The sequence below is a fragment of the Micropterus dolomieu genome, linkage group LG13, assembly GCF_021292245.1.
Source record: "Micropterus dolomieu isolate WLL.071019.BEF.003 ecotype Adirondacks linkage group LG13, ASM2129224v1, whole genome shotgun sequence".
Taxonomy (NCBI): Eukaryota; Metazoa; Chordata; class Actinopteri; order Centrarchiformes; family Centrarchidae; genus Micropterus; species Micropterus dolomieu.
In genome coordinates this window covers 4,605,522-4,627,887 of record NC_060162.1, presented here as the reverse complement: position 1 = coordinate 4,627,887, position 22,366 = coordinate 4,605,522, and the positions used below count along the sequence as shown (strand labels likewise).

The 22,366-nt window shown below is 39.0% G+C and overlaps 1 protein-coding gene across 3 annotated transcripts; it reads left to right on the top strand.

Annotated features, from left to right (window-relative positions):
* The first annotated feature begins 1,598 nt into the window (after positions 1–1,598).
* On the top strand, positions 1,599–21,137 carry LOC123981589 (aryl hydrocarbon receptor-like). Of its 3 annotated transcripts, none has more exons than XM_046066536.1 (11): positions 1,599–1,839; positions 4,146–4,324; positions 4,535–4,619; positions 10,240–10,352; positions 10,454–10,543; positions 13,137–13,261; positions 13,723–13,925; positions 14,017–14,126; positions 14,233–14,374; positions 16,451–17,837; positions 20,782–21,137. In XM_046066536.1, the coding sequence occupies exons 1-10, from the start codon at positions 1,781–1,783 to the stop codon at positions 17,820–17,822; spliced, it is 2,478 nt and encodes an 825-aa protein (XP_045922492.1). In that variant the 5' UTR covers positions 1,599–1,780; the 3' UTR covers positions 17,823–17,837; positions 20,782–21,137. The 3 variants fall into 3 exon arrangements, with proteins under 3 accessions (XP_045922492.1, XP_045922491.1, XP_045922494.1); XM_046066535.1 differs by lacking the exon at positions 4,535–4,619 and adding an exon at positions 12,204–12,324 and having other exon boundaries at positions 1,600–1,839; XM_046066538.1 differs by lacking the exon at positions 1,599–1,839 and adding an exon at positions 12,204–12,324 and having other exon boundaries at positions 4,201–4,324.
* Positions 21,138–22,366: the final 1,229 nt, after the last annotated feature.

The window sequence follows — 22,366 nt, the reverse complement described above, 5'->3', positions numbered from 1 at the left end:
GCATCCAATTCTTCATGGTGCATTCAGGTGCTCATCGGGTGGTCCCGTTTCCCGAGTCTCTCCTCCGACCGGTGTGTTCATGTGATTTTAAGTTTTAACGTGAAAACAACATGGACGCTACTAAAAGGATGCAGGATTGTAATTGTAATCCAAGTATGCTGGATGACAATGTAGAATTATAACATTATTGTTTATTTTAATAAACATATTTAATAATTCAGTTTTTTTCTTTTTGTAGAGCCTATATAAATAAAACACAGTTTGAAGCTTTCTATTACGAATTCATTTTTGTCCCAGAATTGTTACTGCACCAGTAGCTACATTACCTGAAACCTTAATAATACTAAATATTGCTTGTACTGCAAATACTGCTAATAAATAACTTTTCTTATTAATCCAATTCACTGTACAATTGACAGCAAACTAACTGTTATAACCTAATACAATATTACAAATGACATGTTAGCAAAAACATTTATATGCAAGTCTTGCATTGCAAGAGGCTACGAACTTTTGCAGCATATTTAAAAAGTTTTTTTCCCATCTAACGTAACCATGTTCTCCGCCATGTTTCTGTGTATAGCCTATGATGTCAACAACTCAGCAGCTTGTGTACCAAAATTTACCACTTACCTTAGATACCGTTAAGATATTTGATCTCAAACAAGCCTCGAGATGTCTGTTTCAAACTTCTCAATCGGTGTTATCCAGCAAAACATTTTTTTTTGCAAAGTAAATGTAATAAGAAATGTACTTTCTTTCTGTGGACATGATGGTGAAACAACCATACACTTATTTTGGAGCTGGTCCTGCAGGTCTACAATAACTTTTTGGAAAGACCTCAATACATCTGCTGTACCATATCTGTCCATTTTTCATTGCTGTACAAAGATGTGCTGTTTGACTTTTATGATGTCGGCATCTTAGAACAAAAACACCACATGAATGCACCATTATCCATCCCTGCAAGTTACTCTCGCTGCCACAAGATGGCAATACAGGGTACACAACATTTTAAGGTGGCAGGACAACAAAGCAGTGAGTTTTTTCTTTTTATTATTTAGGCCATTCATATTAATATTTTAATTTAATTGTATCTTTTTGTCTCACATGTTTGAATGTATAGATTTTGCACTTCTTACAGTGTCAACATGTGTGACTTGTGCAATTTGTCACACAAAAAGACTAAGGCTCTTTTTGTATATCATATTCTTCTATTATATGCATTTTCGCTTTTAAGATATTAAGGGCTTAATAATATTGTTTTTCTAATCATTTGCCGGAAAGAAACTCATTATAAAATACACAAAACTTAGGTTTTACTTTCAAATAACTACTTATATATAAAATTTAACCTGTCTGAAAAACCTCCAATAAAAACATAGGCAGGTTATGTATTTACATGTACAGTGTGTGTGTGTGTGTGTGTGTGTGTGTGTGTACAGCTGAGACAAGGAAACAACAAAGCTTAATTACACCAATAACAAACGGTGAGACAGAGATGTCAGGATGTCACAGTGGACCGGATTGGCTGCAGACGGAGGGCTGGGTGCGGCGTGTGTGCTGCTTCTTTAATGCCCTTGAAAAGTTGCAAGTCTGTTACACAAGCTTCAGACCTCCTGGATAGACTTCAGACATGTGGATTGTTTCTTTCCTGGGTCGACATAACATGGAGGCTTTACAGGTTCAAAATGACAACTTGTTAAGCAAAGTTTGAACTCGTTGAGTGTTTATTTATTATTTGTGAAAAGTGAAAGTAGGCTGAAACCTTGGCGCCGCCATGCCGGGGAATGACGGAGTATACGCGGCGAGGAAGAGGAAGAAACCCGCTGCGAACATGTAGGTTTTAATGTTTAAAAACGTCACTGACAATGGATCACTCGCTAATCATTAGGCCACTGTGTAATTATTGTGATTTCTACAAGTAGTAGAGATACTTTTAGTAGTAAAAGTCGTAGTAATGCATTCAAAAAGCAAAAGAATTAGGATCAAAATAAAGTTCCAAAAGTAAAAAAATACTTGCAGTAGGTAGGCTATATATTACTGTTAAAGAGAGAGTGGAGATTTGATTACTTTATATATTGCTGGATCGCTTAACCAATAATAATACATCATACTTAAGTAGTAACTAATGTTATTAAATAGATGTAGTGGTGTAAAATCTAGTATAGAGTATTGTAAAGTTGCATGAAATTGAAAGTACCTCAAAATTGTACTTTGTACTTGTACTTTCCACCACTGAAAACCAGCCTGGATGATTCTGCAGGATGAGATAAAGAATCATTAATCATCACTTTACTTCATCTGATGTCCAGTGGATATGTGATAATTTGTTATGGTACCACTGGCTTTATTTACTTAATCCCTATATGTGTTTAACTGGTATTATTTCCCAAATATAGTCTTTAGCTATATTTGTCACAACCAGAGTTTAAAAAATTAATAAATCGTGGGTCAAATATTGTGTTGCTGAGTGGTTTTCCTACCATTTTATTCATCAGCAGCTGACAGGGGTGTCATTGTAAGATAATATACATCTTGTCTAGTTGCTTCTTCACCATTTATTTGATATTTTTTCTTAGTTTCCTCCTGATTTTTGCTCTCTCTTGCTGTGTTTTATGTCCTCATTCCTGACTGTTTGGTTCTCCCTCCTGGTCCCTCCATCTTTGTGTTTTGTCAGGGAGCTGTGACACACAGAGCTGCTGCATGCCCGGACATGTTGTCGTGGATGTATGTTGTGGTAATTTTTGGTAAAAATGCCACAGGCCAAGTAGAATATCAACAAACACTTGCTGTCTCAAAATTATGATGTAACTTTCTGCGTTTTAGCCTCGCCAGCTGCATGACTGTACGGATGTCAGTCAGTGTGTCGATCGACCGCAGCATAAATGGGGATTCATATCCTTTCATTATAATTCCATCTATAAGAAACACAGTGAGTGTGAGTCTTGGGTTTTATACACTTTCTGTAATAGAACATCTAAAAGCAAAAATCCAATCAGATGGGGGGACTTGGGACAAAATCTTTTTAAATGGGTGTCCGTGGTCTTATTTGTGTCAGTGATGTAAAAAAGTTTGATAACCACTGCTTTACTTAACTAAAATAACCAATCCAACAATCTTATAGTACACTATTACAAGTAAAAGTACTAGTACTGTCAACAACTTGAAGGATCAAACTTAAAAGTACTCATGCTTAAAAAAGTGGCTGTGACTGATATTATTCTCTCCTGACTTTATTCATTTCCACCGTATTGGAAACTAAGGTCATTGATATAATAGTACCTGGTGCCTGGTTCTTCTTTTGTCACGTCGGCTGAGGTTTCAAGCGAGAGGAGTCGATACTAAAAAGTGGATTCTTCAATGAAACAGACGATTATTTTCATTATCTGCAAATTATTTTCTCTGTTAATAGATTAATTCGTTTGGACAATATTAAACTTAGAAGACAGTGAAAACTGATCCTCACAGTATCCTATAGCCCAACGTGAACTTATTTAATGTCTTGTTTTGTCCCACTAACAGTCCCAAACCTCCAAATAATCAATATGTAAAATGATGGAAAGCAGATTTTTCTTACATTTGAGAACTTGGAAAGGACCGAAATTGACTAATCGATTAATCGTCGCAGCTCAAAAACAGTCCAAGCTGCTTATACAGATGTACTCACTTCTGATTTCCACTTAACTGGATGCCATTTCAATAACGAATTCTCAGTAATTCTAATATACCAGTATTTATTCTAAGCTAACAAGACTAACAGAGTGAATGCACTAACAAAACATTTATCTACGTGTGTCTTGTAATAATGAAAGTATGAACCACACCTTCAGCCCCTGCTGGCTCTTAAAAACCAGGAAATTGATGCTTCGTTTGATGTGGGTCAGAGTTTATCTGGGCAGCAACTGAAAGACGTTATTGTCTTCATGAACCGGAACTGTGTCAATATGACACACAAGTCTTCCTACGTCCACGCCTGCAGACGTTCAGATGTACTGCTTGTTACAGGATATGCAAAATTTAACTCGTACCAAAAACTCCCACTTCTAATTCAAGATGGAAATTCCACTGTTTGATTGTCAAGCGGAGCAAACATGTTTTAGCGAGCAGCATCACTCATCCTCTTGTCTTGTGTGTCGTTTCAGTGAGAAGCCTCCGACTGGGAAGACCAATCCATCCAAACGCCACCGGGACCGCCTGAATACAGAGCTGGACCATCTGACCAGCCTGCTGCCTTTCTCAGAGGAGGTCAGAGGTCGTCTGGACAAACTGTCTGTGCTCCGGCTCAGTGTGGGATACCTCAAGGTCAAGAGTTACTTCCATGGTCAGTGACGTCATCGTTTTGTGGTAGTTGTGGAGAAAATGTCATATGAAACCTGCACACATGTGTGAAGTACTGAAAGTGAGGGACGGTACGTGTGAGGACGATGTGTCAGGTGTGCAAATCTGCTGCTTTAGCCAGTTTTTTGCGGCTGAGCTCTGGAGTGTTTGTGGGGTGTCAGAAAGGGAACTTGACACTGTGAATAATGAATAGGAAGCCCTGCTGGGAGGGAAACTGGAGAGAGTGCTGCGGCAGATGGAGGCCCTGCAGAGGAACCTGAGCCAGGCAGACTTAAACAGTAGGTCTTTATTCTGACGCTGATTAAGTACGTGCCCAGTCAAAGGTGGCCTGCGCCGTCAGTAAGTGCATTGTTCTGATGTCAAAATGTGTCCCTGAAATGACTTCAGCACACACAATCAGTTTAATCAAATACAGCGCGCGTTTCGCATGCTTTGCATTATTGTCTTAAAAGGCAATTTGATTGTCTTTGTTCAGCTTGTTCTTACATGCTTCTACAAGGTAAAGATATTTTTGATAGAAGGATAAGTCTGGTGACATTATATATTTTTCTTATTGTCAACAAATCCCATGAAAAGATCAAAACCAACAATGAATTGATCCTACCAATAATCTGTACATCCAAAGCCTGATAAATCTGCTTCCTCTGAGCCACAGAGCTCCATTATTGTCCCAAAACTATTAACAGCACATCAGTGATTCTCACTGCAGCACTGCCTGTTGTTCCTTCATCACCACGAACACACACATTGTAGTTTATTCTGACTCAGTCTCACATACACCATCCTGCTGCCCCAAATACTCACTAGAGCGCCACATGTGGATTCATCTGCCGCTGAAAGTAGTCCCCAATAAATGCAGTTTTCCCTCCTGTTAGAGCAGGGCTTAAAAATTTAGCTAAATCTTTTCTAAATCGCGAAATGGCCTACTTTAATTTTCGGTACAATTTTTGTTTTTTATAAGTCAAAATGTTTGTCAAAATACCATTTTAAATCAAATATTGACACCAATTGACTTGGAGCTGATAGTCACACTCAGGAAGTCAGAAAGTATTGAGAAAAATCTCACCTTGTTTGTGTTGGTCTACTCATATGGTTATATTTTGATATATAAGACCATGAAGTTTTGCCATGCTGGACAAGCTCATTCTGTCCTTTTGAATTCGAGTTGCATCACAACTTTAATATCATGCTATAAACACAGTATTGCACTTCCATAAAGTTGGAAGACTCAAAAGAGCCAGATTTTTAAAAAGAGGCCGAGATATCCTGATTTTTAGTCCTTACTGCGGCTCAGGGTCTAAAAACACTGGATCCTACATTTTCCATAATGCAACCTCTCTCTCTCTTTGTGCCTCTCTGGCTCTGCGTCACATTACCTGAGTGTTTATTTATTGTAAAACCCACCATACTACCGGACCGAGACGTCATTCTACATATGAAGATGTTTAAATAATACATGTTTGACTTACCACAAGGTTCACATAAAAATAAGGGAAAGGGAAACCGAAGGAGTGAGATGACAGATGCAGTATAAGAAGTCTGTGTTGAAGCTGGCTGAAGTCCATTTTGATGATGCATTTCATCTCCTCCCAACTTTCATGTTCGTCCAGCCTGACACCACACACAAGATGTCGTCCATAAGCACTTTCACCCAGGAACCAGGCAACAACAACAACAACAACAAAAAAGGATGTTTAAGCATGAAACGCACAGGAAAAGCTCATGTAATTATTTGTGGATTGACACAACCGCTGCTGTTTTTCACAGTAAATCCCTACATGTAAAGTCAGAGGCCACCAACCAAAGCAAAACAAACAAAACGACAAGTGAATGCCATTTCCTGATAACATTTTTTTTAAATGTGATTAGTTTCCTTGATGAGACCAGATACCTCATGAGAAAATATGTTGTATTTCCATCTTTATTACATTTTTTGTTTATTTCTGGTATGTTTTCCGTTGAATATTAACTCTAAATAAAAATGTAGATTAAAGGGTTTTGGCAGGACTTTTTTAAGCCCCGAGTAGTGAGATTGCATACAGCCCCAACAGCCTCCAGCAGTAAGCTAGAGCAGGCAGCCTGAGAGGCGAAACCCAGGGGACAAGAAGTATGGAATCCCTCACTGCTGCTGTAAACCTTAAAGGTGCCCTGTGGAGTTTTCATGTAAACAAGAAAAGTTTCTGTTTACATTCAGTGTGTTACACCGAAACACACTATGTATATGTATATATATATATATATATATATATATATATTTCACTGTGTACTAAATAAAAAAATATCATGGAGCGTTACAACATGAGACACGATTGGTAGGAATTATAAAATAAAAAAAACAAATTAAAACCCCTGCGCAGACTCCCAGTCAACAATAAACACAGTTAAAACAGACAAAAAAATAAACAATTTACCAGGTCGCGTACTTAACCATGACCGAAGGACAACTGAAAAAATCAAAAACATTTAAACAAGTCAGTCTGAAATGCTCCATGCAGGATATGTAGCCGTAAAAAGAAAGGAACACAACGAGCCGGTCTGTAGTAGAAACACACAAAATGGCAAATTAACAACATGTCAACAAGGTGGAGCAGGCTAAACGCTCCGCTGCTGAAACACTTCCAGTGTGAGTTGACGCCGGGCAGAAGACTGTCGGTTCGGCTGACGCATGGCGCTTGGGATTGGCGAGCAGGTCTGTCACACAAGGACGAATGGAATGAATTTGCAACTGCATGACTGTTTAAAATGGGCCAGATGCGCTGTTTAATAAACATTTTTAATCGTACTCTTCACGATCAGTGTAATATGAATGAAACTGGAGGCAGGAATGTGTATTGCGTTGTATTGGGCTGCAACTATAGATTATTTTCATTGTTGATGAATCTTTAAATTATTTTCTCGACTAATCGATAAGTTATTAAGTCGAGAAAATTGTATATATTTAGTTTACCATCATAGAGGAGTAAAGAAACCAGAAAATATTCACATTTGGAAAGCTGGAATCAGAGAATTTGGATATTTATTAATTAAAAAAAAGACTCAGAGCGAGTCATTAAAGTGCTGTCATGAACTCTGAAGACATTAATTCCCCCAGTTGTTCACATGAAAAGTGACAAATACTATAAACAACATATATCAAGAATAAAAAGTGAGCATGAGAGAGTGGTTAAAACCCTGACTCCTTTCTCACCTACTCTCACACAACTGACCTGTGACGTGGGTGTAAATGTCAGATGGTCCGTTTCAGAAAATAACAAAAAGATTTTTTCATAAATTGAAATCCTGAATGTTCTTCCTCAGATTCGTTAAGTGATCCACTGTTTGGCATCAAGTGTTTTGTTCTGACTGCAAAGAAAAAGTTTAAAACCAAATTAACCATCTGGTTTATTCAACTTTCTCAGAGGAGCAAAAATCATCCTTTAAACTTGAAAAGAAATAAAGATTTGACATTTATCCTGGTAATTATTGATAATAAATTATATGAAATTTTGATAACATCTTTTTCCATATTGCCCAGCCCTAGTCTGCACAAAATGTCACGGCAATGCATTTAATAGTTGTTTAGATATTTCAGTCTGGACCAAAGTGGTGGACTGACTAGTTTGGCTAAAAACGCTGTTTTCCAGGATGAAAGCGTTTTCATTGTTGTGGGAAAATTTTATTTTTGTATTTCTTCTAATTATCCATCTAATCTTCTACGGCAACTTCCTCTGATTGTTGAGGATGTTTGTTCAGGGCCTGACGTTTAATGCTGCACACAACAAAGCCTTAACGAAACTTTCATCGGAAGTGTGTTTGGATGCTACATCAAGAAGAGGGAACAAAAACAGGGAAGGGCTGTTGGATGATACGGCCTGTTGTCATAGTTCAGTTTGTGTAAGATGAAAGCAAATCTCTTGTTCGACCAGTGAGCAGCATGTGTCACCTCGAGATATCAATAAACAAAGCAATATCAGACTTTCCTCCAACTAGGTTTGTTATATGTATTGATATTTTCAAACTTAATACATACAACATATATATCCTTAGGGAAGCTCAGAGAGTCCCCCCAAATAGGAAAGGGGTTCCTCCTGCAGCTTCCTGCTGCTGATCACCTGGGGTGAAGGTTACCATGGTGAACCCTTGTCACTGTAGCAACAGAGTCCAGAGTCTGAACTGCTCAGGAAGTCTGACACCGCAGAGGGACGTGGGGGCGGGGTGAGGGTTGTCTTGTTCGGGCCGTGGCTGGCCGGTGAGCTGGTGGTTCGTGTGTGCTTCCTGTGTTTGTTTATAACGATGGGTGTACGAGGTTGAATCGAGGTCAGAGCTGTCATTAACTCGGCCTCCGGCTGCCTTTTACTGCAACGTAAATCTGTTCTGCAGAGTCATAAACAGGCCGGGGCCTCATACAGGCACCAGGCACAAAAATTAAATACATGGAAGAAGCCGAAATGCAGCACAGTTTCTCTACATTTTAGATTTGATCTCATTTGTTCAGGTCTGATGCTGATAGTAGTGAGTGGAAATATCAGAATACATTGAGTGTTGTGGTGCAAGCAGATTTACTCAAGTACAACTTCAGTTACTAGTTACATTTAATATTGCATATATACTGTATTGTTAAGGGTTGAACTACCAAATACTAGTATATATTAGTATATATACTGTACTTAGTTACTTTCCAACACTGTTTTCAGTGAAAAAGCGTTGATAAACCCATGAAAAAGAACAGCTAAACTGAAAAAGAACAACTAAACAGTGTAGTGAAGACAGCCAGCAGGATCATTGGTGCACCACTCCCCTACCTAAGTGAGATCTACCAGCAACGCTGCATTTGCAGAGCTACCTCCATCATTAAGGACTTACACAACCCATCCCATCACATATTCTCCCTCCTGCCATCTGGGAGGAGGCACAGAAGTATCAGCTGCAGATCGAGCAGGACGCTAAACAGTTTTTTTCCACAAACCAGAGCACCGTTTGTGCTCTGGTTTGTTACTGTAAGGAAAGGAAAGGAAAGGAAAGGAAAGGAGGCTTAGCTGACTGAATCTAGTGCTCACAGATTAGATTACACAAGATTTTGGTAAAAATCACTTCACAAAATGTTATACAATCCCGTTTGACCAAAGTAAAACTGGCTCTCTGAGTTTCTGCAAATATTTCATGCTTATATTGATTAGCCTCATTTCATTCTGGGTGAAATCTCGTGCCTTTTTCTCTGAAACAACAATGATGAGAACAGTAAGACTGAACCAAAACAGTAAAATTGCAGTAAAACCAAAACAATAAGCTGAAAGACCCTCAAACGCTCCGCAGAGCTGAGGGGAACTTCAGCCAGGTCATAACTCTCTGTGGTTTTGTCACTACAAGCGACGCCTTTCACTTTACACGTTGTCAATTTCTCTGTTAATAATATTAACACAATATTGATTATATTAGCTTTGATAATTACACAAATGCCAGCTAACGACTACTGCCAGTTTAACTTTATAAAGTACCAAGAATATAACAAAATATGTGCAGTAAAAAATTCAACAAGCCCAGAAAAACCTGCAAAACACTTCCACAGCTCCACATTTAGAGGTTGCTTCATACAAATGACTTCACTTGAGCTATAGAGATTTTATTTGCCCAGATCTTGAGATTCCCACAGAGATTTCTGCTGCTGCCTAAACAATGAAGGTAAATGGAATAACAGTTGTATGTGGGGTTCAGAACATTGAAAATGTATATTTAAGGATTCAGTAATATCCGTTTTAGGAAACAATGTTCCTTTTTCTCTAGATAATCCAGTTTGGTTTTATTTTATTACATATTATTTTGTTGGTGTGCTGTTTTTGTCCCTTTTGGCAGCTTCAGGACATTAAAATTCATTATTTTGAGTTGTTTTTTCACTGAGTTGTATGCTTTTGGATATTGCAGCAGTACTCCAAAAGAACGTGAGGCCACCTGCTCTTCTCTCTGCAAACGGCAGAAATGGACATCCTGTGTCACTGGATGGAGTCAGTTTCTCAGAGGGAGAACTTCTTCTCCAGGTACAGCAACAAAAACAACAAAACATTGGATTACATTTGTGCACGGGTGTGTATTTGTCAGTGTGCATGTCAGTCATTTTGTATTTCTGTTATTTCTGTAGGCTTTAAATGGTTTCGTGTTGGTTGTGACGACCGATGGCACAATCTTCTACACATCCCCGACCATCCAGGATTTCCTGGGCTTCCATCAGGTAAAACTGTGTCACCAAACACAGTGTAAATATATTTCTTTGTACCAGAGGTGGAGGAAGTATTCAGATTCTTCACAGGCGGATAAATATTCAGTCATATACAAGTCTTGCAGTAAAAGTGTAGAAGTATTAAAAATGTACATATAATAAAAGTAAAAGTATTTGTTCTTCTGCAGCGTGCACCGTGCCAGTGTTACATCTTTACTAATGACTAATGACGATGACAGTCAAGCGTAGTTTCTGCATGCCTATACTGACCTGAGAACAGGTCTAATTAGGCAGTATAAGTGAAAACACCTGTGCGAGTGGACTATGGGTTTTTGGGTGCTTTAAAACTTTTACTACATAATACTAATACACTCAGTTACCAGTTTATTAGGTACACCTTGCTTAAGCTAATGCAGTGTAATACAATAGTCCTGCAGGAAATGCTCCCTTTGTGAAGGTTATAATCACCAACACAGACTAATGCTGCATTCCAGTCAAAGTTTGAGGTCGGGATTTCCCAGTGGAAGCTGCAACGTCCGACCTCCAAGCGTTCCAGGTGCACGACGCACATGGCTGACCGTGACAAACTTATGTTTCTTTGCCAAACCTACACACAACTGAACTCTCATCAGAGCCCTCGGTGTTAATAAAAAAGATTTTAATGAAAATGAGCGACATCAATTGACATTACTCGTTAACTATGTTCCTGTCTAGCTACATGTGATCTGCATAAGCTAGTAAATGTTTTATATTTAACTTTTTTGTTTTCCCGAATAACTGTTGTCCAGAGAAGATGACTTTTAGAGCTTGTTTGCCGTAATTGTCTACCTAATAACATTGGCGACATATTTTTACTTCAATTTACATGCAGAACAGGTTTTACTGTGTGGTAGTATGTATTATTTAATAACATTTAGGCAAATATACTTAACAGTGCCTTTTACAATATCTGCTTCCATGGGTGCTGCAATTGTTGTGTGACATCAGACAGCTGCTTCTTCATGAAGTCTGTGTTTACAAGCACAAACTTTGAGTGGCGTTTTATTGTTTAAGATTTCTAATCAGCCAGAGTGATAAAAATCACCTGTGTGGGTGTGCAGAGCCTTAAATCTGCAAAGTAACTAGTAAATATCGCTGTCAGATAAACATAGTGAAGTTGAAGTAAAAAGTAGCAGCTTTCACTGGCAGCACGACTGGTTATAATTAATGCATTATGTAATAATTAATACACTATTGTCAGGCCTATAGCGGGTTAAACGCATACATATCACCATGATTATTTGAATTACTTGGATTGTTTTATTTCTACAGTTAGCTATTCTATTATATTTTATATTCTGTTTTTTATTTAAAGAAATAGTTCAAGATGTGGGGAAATTTGGCTAGCGGCTAGCTTGGCTTAGCATAAAGACAAGAAACGGGGGGAATTGGCTGGTCTGGCTCTGTCTAAAGGTAAATAAATCCTCCTACCAGCATCTCGAAAGCTCAGTATTTTACATTATATCTCACTGTTTAATCTGTACAAAAGCTGTAGTGCGTGTAAACATAAGCCAGGCTAGGTGTTTCCCCTGTTCTCGGTCTTCATGCCATGCCAGGTTAAGCTAATTAAAGTTAATGAAAATGTAATTTAATTTAAATACCCCCATCCCTTTCCCATCCTTTCTGTCATCAGTCCGATGTGGTCCACCAGAGTGTGTACGATCTCGTTCACATGGACGACAGAGAGGTGTTCAAATGTCAGCTCCACTTCGCACTCAACCCGAGCGAGACCAACTCAGACATGAGAGCACAGGGTATTAATTCATCCTGCCTGTCACTAATATCATACATGTCTCATTCAGGTGTTAATATCGAGATTTTTGGTTCCCAACCTATTTGGCTCAGGACCCCATAAACGAGGCAACTTCTACTTGCCCTACTTACCCCGTATATTACGTAATATAAGTACCTTGAATTTGAACAGTACTTGTAGTAAATGTACTTTCACTACACACATGCATTCCATCAATGGTTATACAGTAAACATCCCTTTGGTCACATGCCTCACACACTGTAACGGCTCATTTATAGGACGTTCTCACCTAAAATAAGAAGGCAAAACATTTGGTAGTAAAACCTTCAATGGTTTTTTTTGTGTAGGAGAAGGGTTGATGGGCTGGCTCAGATTCAAATATGTACCTTGTTTAATTTAATTAAATATGACACTTTATGTGGTGGATTTGATGGGCTGATTAAAAATAAGGGATATAATTGCAAAAAAGGTTTTCATCTAGAAGATTAGAAAACAAGAGGGTTCTGCCTCTGTAAACTATCTCTGCTCTTCTCAATTCATAAGCTAATATAAGAATATTTATTTGCAACTGTTTTGACTGATCAATCAATCAAAAATGACAATTAAAGTTTGTGAATTTAGAGGATTTTATTTGTCTTATGTGACACTAAATTAAAGTAAATATATTTTTGTTTGTTTGTTGACATTCAGTTAAATTAGGTCCTACTTGAAAGTGTTATTTTCAGAATATCAGATGCCGATTAACCTAGACGGCAGATACGGTGGGATACAGTGTAGAAACATACCCGTGTGGGATTGTTGTTGTTTCTGCAGATGGGCTGTCACGCAGCTCTGTGAGCTTGGTGCCTCAGTACGTCCCTCCAGAAAACTCTTCTTTCCTGGAAAGAAGCTTCTGCTGTCGCCTTCGCTGCCTCCAGGACAACACGTCCGGATTCCTGGTACGTTAAAGATCACATTTCTTGAACTGAGAGTTTACAGCCATGCTAATCAATATAAATAATAATAAAATATTGATTTATTGATTAGACATGTTTTTAATATTTATTTTGGATAAATTTGTATGTTAATCGAGTAATAGGCAAGATTTATTTTCTTTAGAATACACAAATTTTGTCGTAAGATTAATCGATTTGAAAAATAATCGTTATGTACAGCCCTATTTCAGTCTGACATTGGAAACCCCCCCACACCAAAATGTCACTGAAAATCAGAAAAGTCAACCATATGGTGGCGCTGGAAGAAAGGGAATCAGCAATGTGAGGAGGATTCATCCTGGGGACCATGAATGTCTTTACAAACTTTCATGGCGATCCATCACTCTGAAGTTTCGGATGACCTGCCCTGTTGCTAGCATCACTTGATATATTTGTGTAACTACTATGGACTTTGTCTCCTCCAGACTTTAAACTTCAACGGACGTCTGAAGTACATGCATTTGCAGGGAAACAAAGAGGCTGATGGGACTTCGGCTCCCCCTCAGCTGGCTCTGTTTGCCATCGCCACACCTCTGAATCCTCCTTCAGTCATGGCGATCCGGACTAAGACCCTCTTCTTCCAGACTAAACACAGAATGGACTTTGCTCCTTTGGGCATCGACACCAGGTTGGTATTTTTGGTGAATCTCTAAATATTTAGGCCATCAGTGTCAAGTCAACAGAGGTGGAAACAGATTTATGTGTTTGTTTCTTTTCAGGGGGAAGCTGGTTTTAGGATATTCAGAGGTGGAGTTGGTCACACACGGTTCTGGCTATCAGTTTATCCACGCTGCTGACATGATGTACTGCGCTGACAACCACCTCAGGAGTGAGTTGTCCTGCAAGACACTTTCGACCTCTCAGTCCTGTAAACTTAATTTGGATTAAATATGAACTTTTCAGTCTTACCTTGTGTCCACCTGCTCCACCCTCAGTGATGAAAACTGGAGACAGTGGCTTCACGATCTTCAGGCTGCTGATCAAAACAGGACAGTGGTTGTGGGTTCAGGCCTCCGCCAGGATAGTTTTCAAGGACGGGAGACCGGACTTCATCATCGCTCGTCAGAAGGCCCTCACGTAAGCATCAGCTTCTTATCTTGACTTCTTACTGCTCCACTTGTTTTGTCCTGTTACCTAAGCTTCACAATTTTAAAGTCTGTCTAAAAACAATAAACAGGCGCCCGTATGAACATTTAAACAGGATTTGCTTGCTGTAATGATTCATCCACAGCAAAACCTAGATTCAAAGGTTTATCAATTCAAGTGGACTTCCTCTAAAGCTACAGTATTTTAGTACAAAAATCTCTCTTCCTGTTTCTATCCATTCACAAAGACGGACACAAAGAGGGAACTTAGGAAGGTAGGCCTCAGGTTTCAATTTAATTCAATTCACACAACTTTATTTATCCACGTAGGGCAATTCAGTTTCCGTCTAGTCATATAATAAAACAAAGACAACCACAATCAATCAAACTTTCAGGCACCCTGTCAGTGACAACATATCAGCGTTTGGGCCCCAGAGCAAAGCAGCCAATACAAAGGTCGCCATGCATGGACCAATCAGGGATCATAATTCAATAAATAATAAATAAATACACAATGGTTCTCAGGTTTACAATGCCTGGCCCATGTCTAGATGCCGCCGTCAGCACCATTTAGAAGGCTGATAGCAGAAGTAATAAAATAATTCAAGATAGGTATAAGATAGGTTTTGCCTGTTGTTGCCCTTACCTTATTGGTGGAAGTTGTTGTTGCTAAAGGCACGACTCAGGGCTGAAGAAAATCTCCCCCACCTCCCCTGCATGTTTAGGTTTCTGACTGAACCAGGGCTCTATGCAAACCTTTTTCCCAAGAAGCACATGTGCTCCTAAATGAAAACATTAAGGAGCACACAAAGGAAAATTATCCAGTAACATACAGTTAATCAACAAACTATTTTATTGTATACATATTTATACTACGTGTGTGTGCTACTTCCCCTTGTGTGCAATTATGATGTATAAACCAGCGGAGGACTATGGAAGTGAAAACCCTGGTATCCGGACAAGCCTGAGCTTAAAATAATTTTCAAAGCTTTCAAAAATATTGAAACAGATTTATTGAAAATTTGACACATTGAAAACTGCTTTTAAAAAATAAGGACCACCCATCACAGAAAACATCTGTGATTAATGTAAACACTTACTGTAAACAATAACTTCAATAAAACAGATGTAAAACAGAAAAAGGGGAGCGTGTTTGTCTCAGGAGGAGGAGGCAGCTAGAAGGAGCACATATTGGCAGACAGGCATCCAGACTCTGGCTAAATCCTCATCTGTCCACTGCAGAGACTCACACACACTCACACACACGCTTACTGTCTTAGTTATTTATTTATTTTATTTAAATTTTAAATATATTTTAATTTTTCTAACACACACACACACACACACAAACACACATACACGCTTTAATTACTTGTTTAATGAAATGTATGGGGTTGATTGTTCTTATGTAGTTTGTATGATACTTTGGCAATATTGTTGTTATACATTCATGCCAATAAAGCTAATTTGAATTGAATTGAATTGACTCTATCCACAACCTGGAGGAGGATCTAGTATAAATGAGTGTATTAGTATATTTTCTAATATTAAATAAAAAGTAAAATGTTAATTTAATAGAATACTGCAGTATAATGTATATATTTGTATTATAAAATGTTGCTATATTGATTATAATTTCAAATAATAGTACACTATATAGCTTACCGCTAGTATAATATTCAATAAGTCTTTGTGCAAGCAAAATGGTTAGTCTTTAATTTGTAAATGTTGAGTAATAACTTTGCAATAATCATAACCATTAATGCATTACATTAAGTTCAACAATTGAACATTTATGGTAGTTGTTACTCGCACACTGTGCTCGTAAATAATTTACGATGTTGTTGTTACTATATTATGGAAAGCACGAGAATATATTTCATTATAATTAGCTGCTTCGTTGAATGATATAAATGTACAAATCCAAGAAATTGCCTCACTTTTTTTTTTGTTGCCCCCCCTTTTCTGAAACCAAACCTACACTTTAGATTTAAGCACTTAAAAGTGCAACATTAGAATTTGTCTTGTTAGTATTAACATTTGCTTGTGGGTCCCTATGTTTCCGTAGAAATGAAGAAGGAGAGGAACACTTGTACCAGAGAAGAAAGCAGCTGCCCTTCAACCTGGCCACCGGTGAGGGCGTCCTGTACGATATTTCTCTGGATGCCTTCTCCATGCCTGGTCTTGCTTTCTCCGGTGCACCGGGCATGACAGAGCCCACAACAGAGAAACCTTTGGACCCAGCCTCCATCCTGGGATCCCTTCGCCGGCAAGACCACTCTGTTTACACCCAGCCGCAGAAACCCAGCCCCCAGCTCCCAATCTTCACCCAAACAGAGGACTCTGATTTCGAACAACCCTTGGAACAGGCCTTCCTGGACAGCCATGCGCTGCTCAGTGTGCCGGGCCAGATACAGGTGTCGCAGAAGAGGTTTATCACAGAGGACCTCACATCGAAAGCCATGATTGAGTCGTTGGAGCAGATTTTGGGGGATATCGGCGATGGAAGGATGGAGGGTCTTGAAGTTGAGGAGAAGGAGCTGAGGGACTGGGAGAACACCATCGTCAGGATGAATAACGAGAGGGAAGACACATCAAGGGAACTAAATCACATCCTGGCCAATGACGTGTTCTCATATGTGGAGGAGGCTCTGAGGAGAGAGACTGGTGCTGGGGATGTGCAGGGTTCGGATCAGACTGGGGCTTTTGTTTCTGGCAACAGATTATCCATTCAAGTACAGCATCCTGGTCAGTGGCAACCAATGACGGACATGAAATCAGGATTTGCAGAGCAGACTCTGTTGGGGGAGGAGCTCTGTGATGTTGGTAGTTCAACTGGACTCAAAGAAGCTTTTCAAGGTGACTCTCACAGGGTGGCACACACACCGACACCCACACAATTTCATAACACTCACCAGGGACACACCTCTCTTCTGTGGCCTCCCAGCAGCAGCAGCAATCGCCTCTGTGGCAACCAGATGGTTTCAACACAGTCCTGCTATGCTGTTCATTCGCAGCCTGATGTGACACAACAGTCTTGGCATCTGTCTGCACAAAACACCAACAATATCCACAGCAGCCATCAATCTTGCTCTGAGGTGACAGACCAAAGCGTACGATATACTCTAAGCCAGCCCGGTTTACAGCAGACTTATGTGGGGCCGCAGCTTCAGAGCCCTTCACTGTGGCAACAGCAGCAGCTGCCGCAAAGTTTTCACCATCACACCACCACAATGGCCGCGTCCCGTCCAGACACTGCAGCCGGGGTCAACAAACAGGACATGATGCAGTCGTCCGGTCCCAACGCTCACGTGGCTGCCTGTAAAGATGTGGGCAACATCAGTTTGGTTCGTCTGAGTGGAGACAACGCTGGGCTGGGAGCAGCTCGGTCAGAATATCCTCCTGAAAATGGATCATTACAGTCGACGTTCTTCTGTTAGAACGGTGAAACTCAGGTAAAATAAGAGATAATTTGCCAAGATAAAATGATTGAAAATGTAATAATTAAAGGTTCAGTGTGTACGTTTTATTGGCATCTAGTGGTGAGGGTTGCGAATTGCAACCATAGGCTCAGTCACAGCTCACCCCTCCCTTTCCAAGCTACGGTGGCTGATAAGCTCTGTCGGCTCTTTTGCTTAATATTAATAATAATAATAATGATAATAATCTTTATTTGTAGAGCACTTTTCAAAAACAAGTTACAAAGTGCTTTAACAATTGTAAAGACCATAAAACACAACACAAAACAAATACCTACATAAAAGCAAGAAAACACTTAAGAGACTAAAATACACATTTAAAGTAAATTTAAAATATGTCAAAATTCGGGAAAGGCTCTCCTATAAAAGTATGTTTTAAGAAGGGACCTAAAAGAGTTCACTGACTCAGCCGACCTGATTTCCTCGGGCAGGCTGTTCCAGAGCCTCGGGGCCCTGACAGCAAACGCTCTGTCCCCTTTAGTTTTCAGTTGAGAAGGTGCGTGTTGGTGTGTATGGGACTAATAGGTCAGAAAAATAACAGGGCCGTGAGGAGCTTTAAACTTGATCAATAAAATTTTAAATAATACGTGTGGGCCTCCATTTGTCCAAATTTCAGTTCTTTTCTTACTTAACCAGATGACTACTACTTCTTATTCCTTCTTCTTCGTACTCATTCAAGGTTGTGACGAAACGCGCTCTGTCTGTTTGGGCTGCTGTAGAAACATGGCGGTGCAACATGTATGTAGATAGAAATGACTGATTCTAAGGTAATAAAAACATAACGGTTCATTATGTAAGGTCTTTATACACTTCTGAAAACATAGTTATGGATATTATATTGCATTTCTGTGCATAGATCCTCCTAAATATTACACACTGGACCTTTAAATATGGCTCAGATTTCAGGATTACTGGTACAAGACACATTAAAGGCCTCAGCCAGAGCCTTGCACTGTTTTGATGAGCCTCTCCTTCACTTCAGCTTCTCAGCAACACATAGAGTTGTAAAGTGAGAGGAGTTTGTCCCATTTCATTTTCTGCACAATGTCAAGTGACAGATAGTTGGAGCGCTTCCAAGACTTGAATGTGCATGAAACTTAACTCCAGGTTTAATTATCACTGTGTTAGAAAAGTTCAGGTCATCTGAAACATCCAAGCTTAAAGGCAGAGTTTGGATTATTCCCTTTCTGGAACACAGTAGTAGAAATAGTCTTAGCTGCTATGTAACTCCACATTAAACAGTGCTTTTTGCTTTAATGCTCATTTGAAAACATAATATAAAAATTTGGCCTTGTTATTAAGTGTTATTAAAAATGTTTAATATAGAATCATTTATTTTGTGGCACCCGTAAAGGCACCGAATAAAAACCACTGATATGATGGACCAGATTTTAATTTGTAACAGGTTTGAATTTATTCTGACAGCTCCAGTGGTGGAATGTGTGTAAGTAAATGTACTCTATTGGTGTACTTGAGTACAGATTTGAGGTACATGTACTCGTATTGAAGTCTTGTCTTTTCACACCACTTTCTACTTCTACTTTACTAAGTCTCGGAGGGAAATATTATTTCACTTCACTGCATTTGTCAAATTAAGATTTTTGCAGTACAGCTGAAAGGATTAGTTGATTAATGAATTAGTCAATTGAAAGAAAAGTAATTGGCAACCATTTTGAAAATGGTTTGAGTCCTTTTTTCATGTAATTACACTTAATGGTTCCAGCTTTGAAAAAGTGACAATTTGCTGCTTTTCCTTCTTCTTATTGTAATTATTTTGAGTTATTTAAAATTATGTTTAAGTTTGCACTGTTGGTTGTGAGGGTCACTTTGGGCTCTGGGTAATTGTGAAAGCAGAATACAGGAGTTAAGAGTATTTTTTACAGTGTAGTATTAGTACTACTTTTTAAGGATCTGAATACTTCCACTATTTGACAGCTCTGTTGAGTCTCTCAGCAGTTCGGGGGATTCACATCTGTATCCGTAAACCGCTCACATGACCAAATTAGGGCTGGGCACGTTATGCGTTATTATCGCGTTATTATCGCGTTAACACATTAATTAATTAACGCCGACAATTATTTTATTGCACGTTAACGCAGTTTTTATTTTATTTTTATTATCTTAAAAATACCGTTGCTCACTGGCTCTGAATACACATACAGTCAAAGCATGGGTCCCAGGAGGGGCGGGATGTTGATCAGCCTGCAAATATCCACCGCGACTTGTAAAGTAATTTCAAGTTTTTAACTGAGTGAAGTCTGTGCGAGTGAACACATGCACGACCCCCCTACACCGCCCCCACCCCATGCCATCGTCCATCCTGATGTTTCAGTGTAGTTTGGTAGACATCGTCCCAACCCTACTGAACAGACTGTTTATGCTGCTCCCTGATAAAAGATATCTGATGCTGATACCTGTTCAGAAAAAAACCCCAAGAACATTGGACTCTGATGGTAACTTGTTTTAACAAGCTAGATAAAAGGTAATGCCCTGGCAGTGGCAAATAGCTCTGGTTTTATATTTGATTTCATTACATTAATGTTTAAGTGGAGATTTACAAGAAATATTTTATTGCTACTGTGTAAAGGGAATACTGCTGGTAAAAAGCACCTTATTTGTTAAGCGTTTGCAAACCACATGTTATTACTTGTGTATGTAGCAGTACATTTAAATTAAAATTGCGCAATACACTACTTTAGAATTCATTATTCAATTTTACACGTAACAATGCGATTAATCGCAATTAATCGCAAGAAAATCATGCGATTAATTTTAATCGTTGCCCAGCACTAGACCAAATATATTGTACCGATCAAGTACCCAGACCAGGTTTATCAGGATTAGTATGACAAAGAGAACTTAACCTCCTACAATCTGATCCAGCTAAAGGTTTTAATATTTCTTCACTTTCCTTCCACAGATTCCCGAAGTTGCCCTGAACGGTGTTGTTGACCCGTTTGCCTTCCCTGCTCTTCCCACTGGGAGCATCAACCTTTCCCAAAACACCGACCCATAGATGATTGGAGTATATTTGACCGACAGATAAGCACAGCACTTCTGAGATTATTCCTATAAACAAACAGAGAAATGATGCAGAGTTTCCCATTTTGGATAATTATATTTTCAAGATGTTGTGTATGGCCAAGAAATATGAACCTTCTTATTTAAAACAAAAACATTTTTGCTACATTGAAGACTTTTGCTGATAAAACTTGTGCAAGTTGTGAAGTGTCCTGCCAGGAGTGTGAGGAATAAAGGACCATTTTAATCAGTTTACTCTACATCACAATGTGAATCTGTGAACACCCGGTTCTGTAAACCTTTAGATCTTCTTCTTATTAATATCCAGTTAATATCTGTGTGGTTCTTTGAAAAGATTCCTTTCTGGCGTGTTTCCAATGTAAATGATGGGGGAGAAAATCCACAGCAAAACATTTATTCAAAGGCTGAACTGATTTAAACATGAGGCTTCAGTAATCTCGAGTTATACGGAGAGTCTTTAGTATAAAACATCCGCTTTGTGTTGGTATTCCTCCACTGTAGCTCAGCAAAGAAACATAAAGAGGGACTCACCTTACCTTACTTATAGAAAATGTTGAAAGAAAGACACTAGATTTGTCTAACTAAGACAGCTGAAGAGCCCCATATTAACTTTAAAATTAAACAAACATGCCTACCTACCTCCCCTGCAAAAAACATGCAGGGGAGATAGGTATAAGCTAGGGGAAAATGTAGCCTATTATCTTGCACACCACGCTTCGAATCACTCCGAGTTAGACAAATCAAGTGAGTATCTTTCCAACATTGTATTTCCGGATAGTGATTCCCTCTGGAGCTGCAGGGAAAGGACATAAACAAAAAGTAACTTTAGAGGAAGTCCCCTTCATTTGTTTAACTAATGCTGCGCTGCACACTGCTCGGAACTTTAAAATGTCCCAGTTGAAATTTCCGACATCCAACCTCAAAGCGTTCCAGGTGCATAACGCCAAAGGTGAACGAAAAACATGGCTCACCGTGACAAGCTGACATTTATTTCTTCCAAGTGTGCACACAACTGAACCCTGAGTTCCGTTTGTGCCAAAGATAAGTCGGCATGCACACTGTCTATGTCGATGGTTCACACGACTGTCTCAACTCAACATACTTCTGTCGTAACTCGACTTATTTTGGCACAAACGGAACCTCATAACTGTGCTCCCGTCGAGTTGGTAATCTGCAAAAGTCAGTAAATGTTGAATATTTATTTAAAGATTTTCACATTTCTTGTTATTTTTAATGTTTTCCTGAGTAACTTTTGTGCCTTTCAGAGATTGTTTACTGTAACCAGCTACCTTATAACAGATGACAATATCAATTTACATGCAGAACAGGTTTTACTATATGATATTATTTATTATTTTGATTAAATGCAGGCATATATACTCTGTTACCTTTTAGTTTATGTTTTACCATTTACAACATGTGCTTCCATGCTTGCTGCCATTGTTGAAGTTGAAGTTGGGATT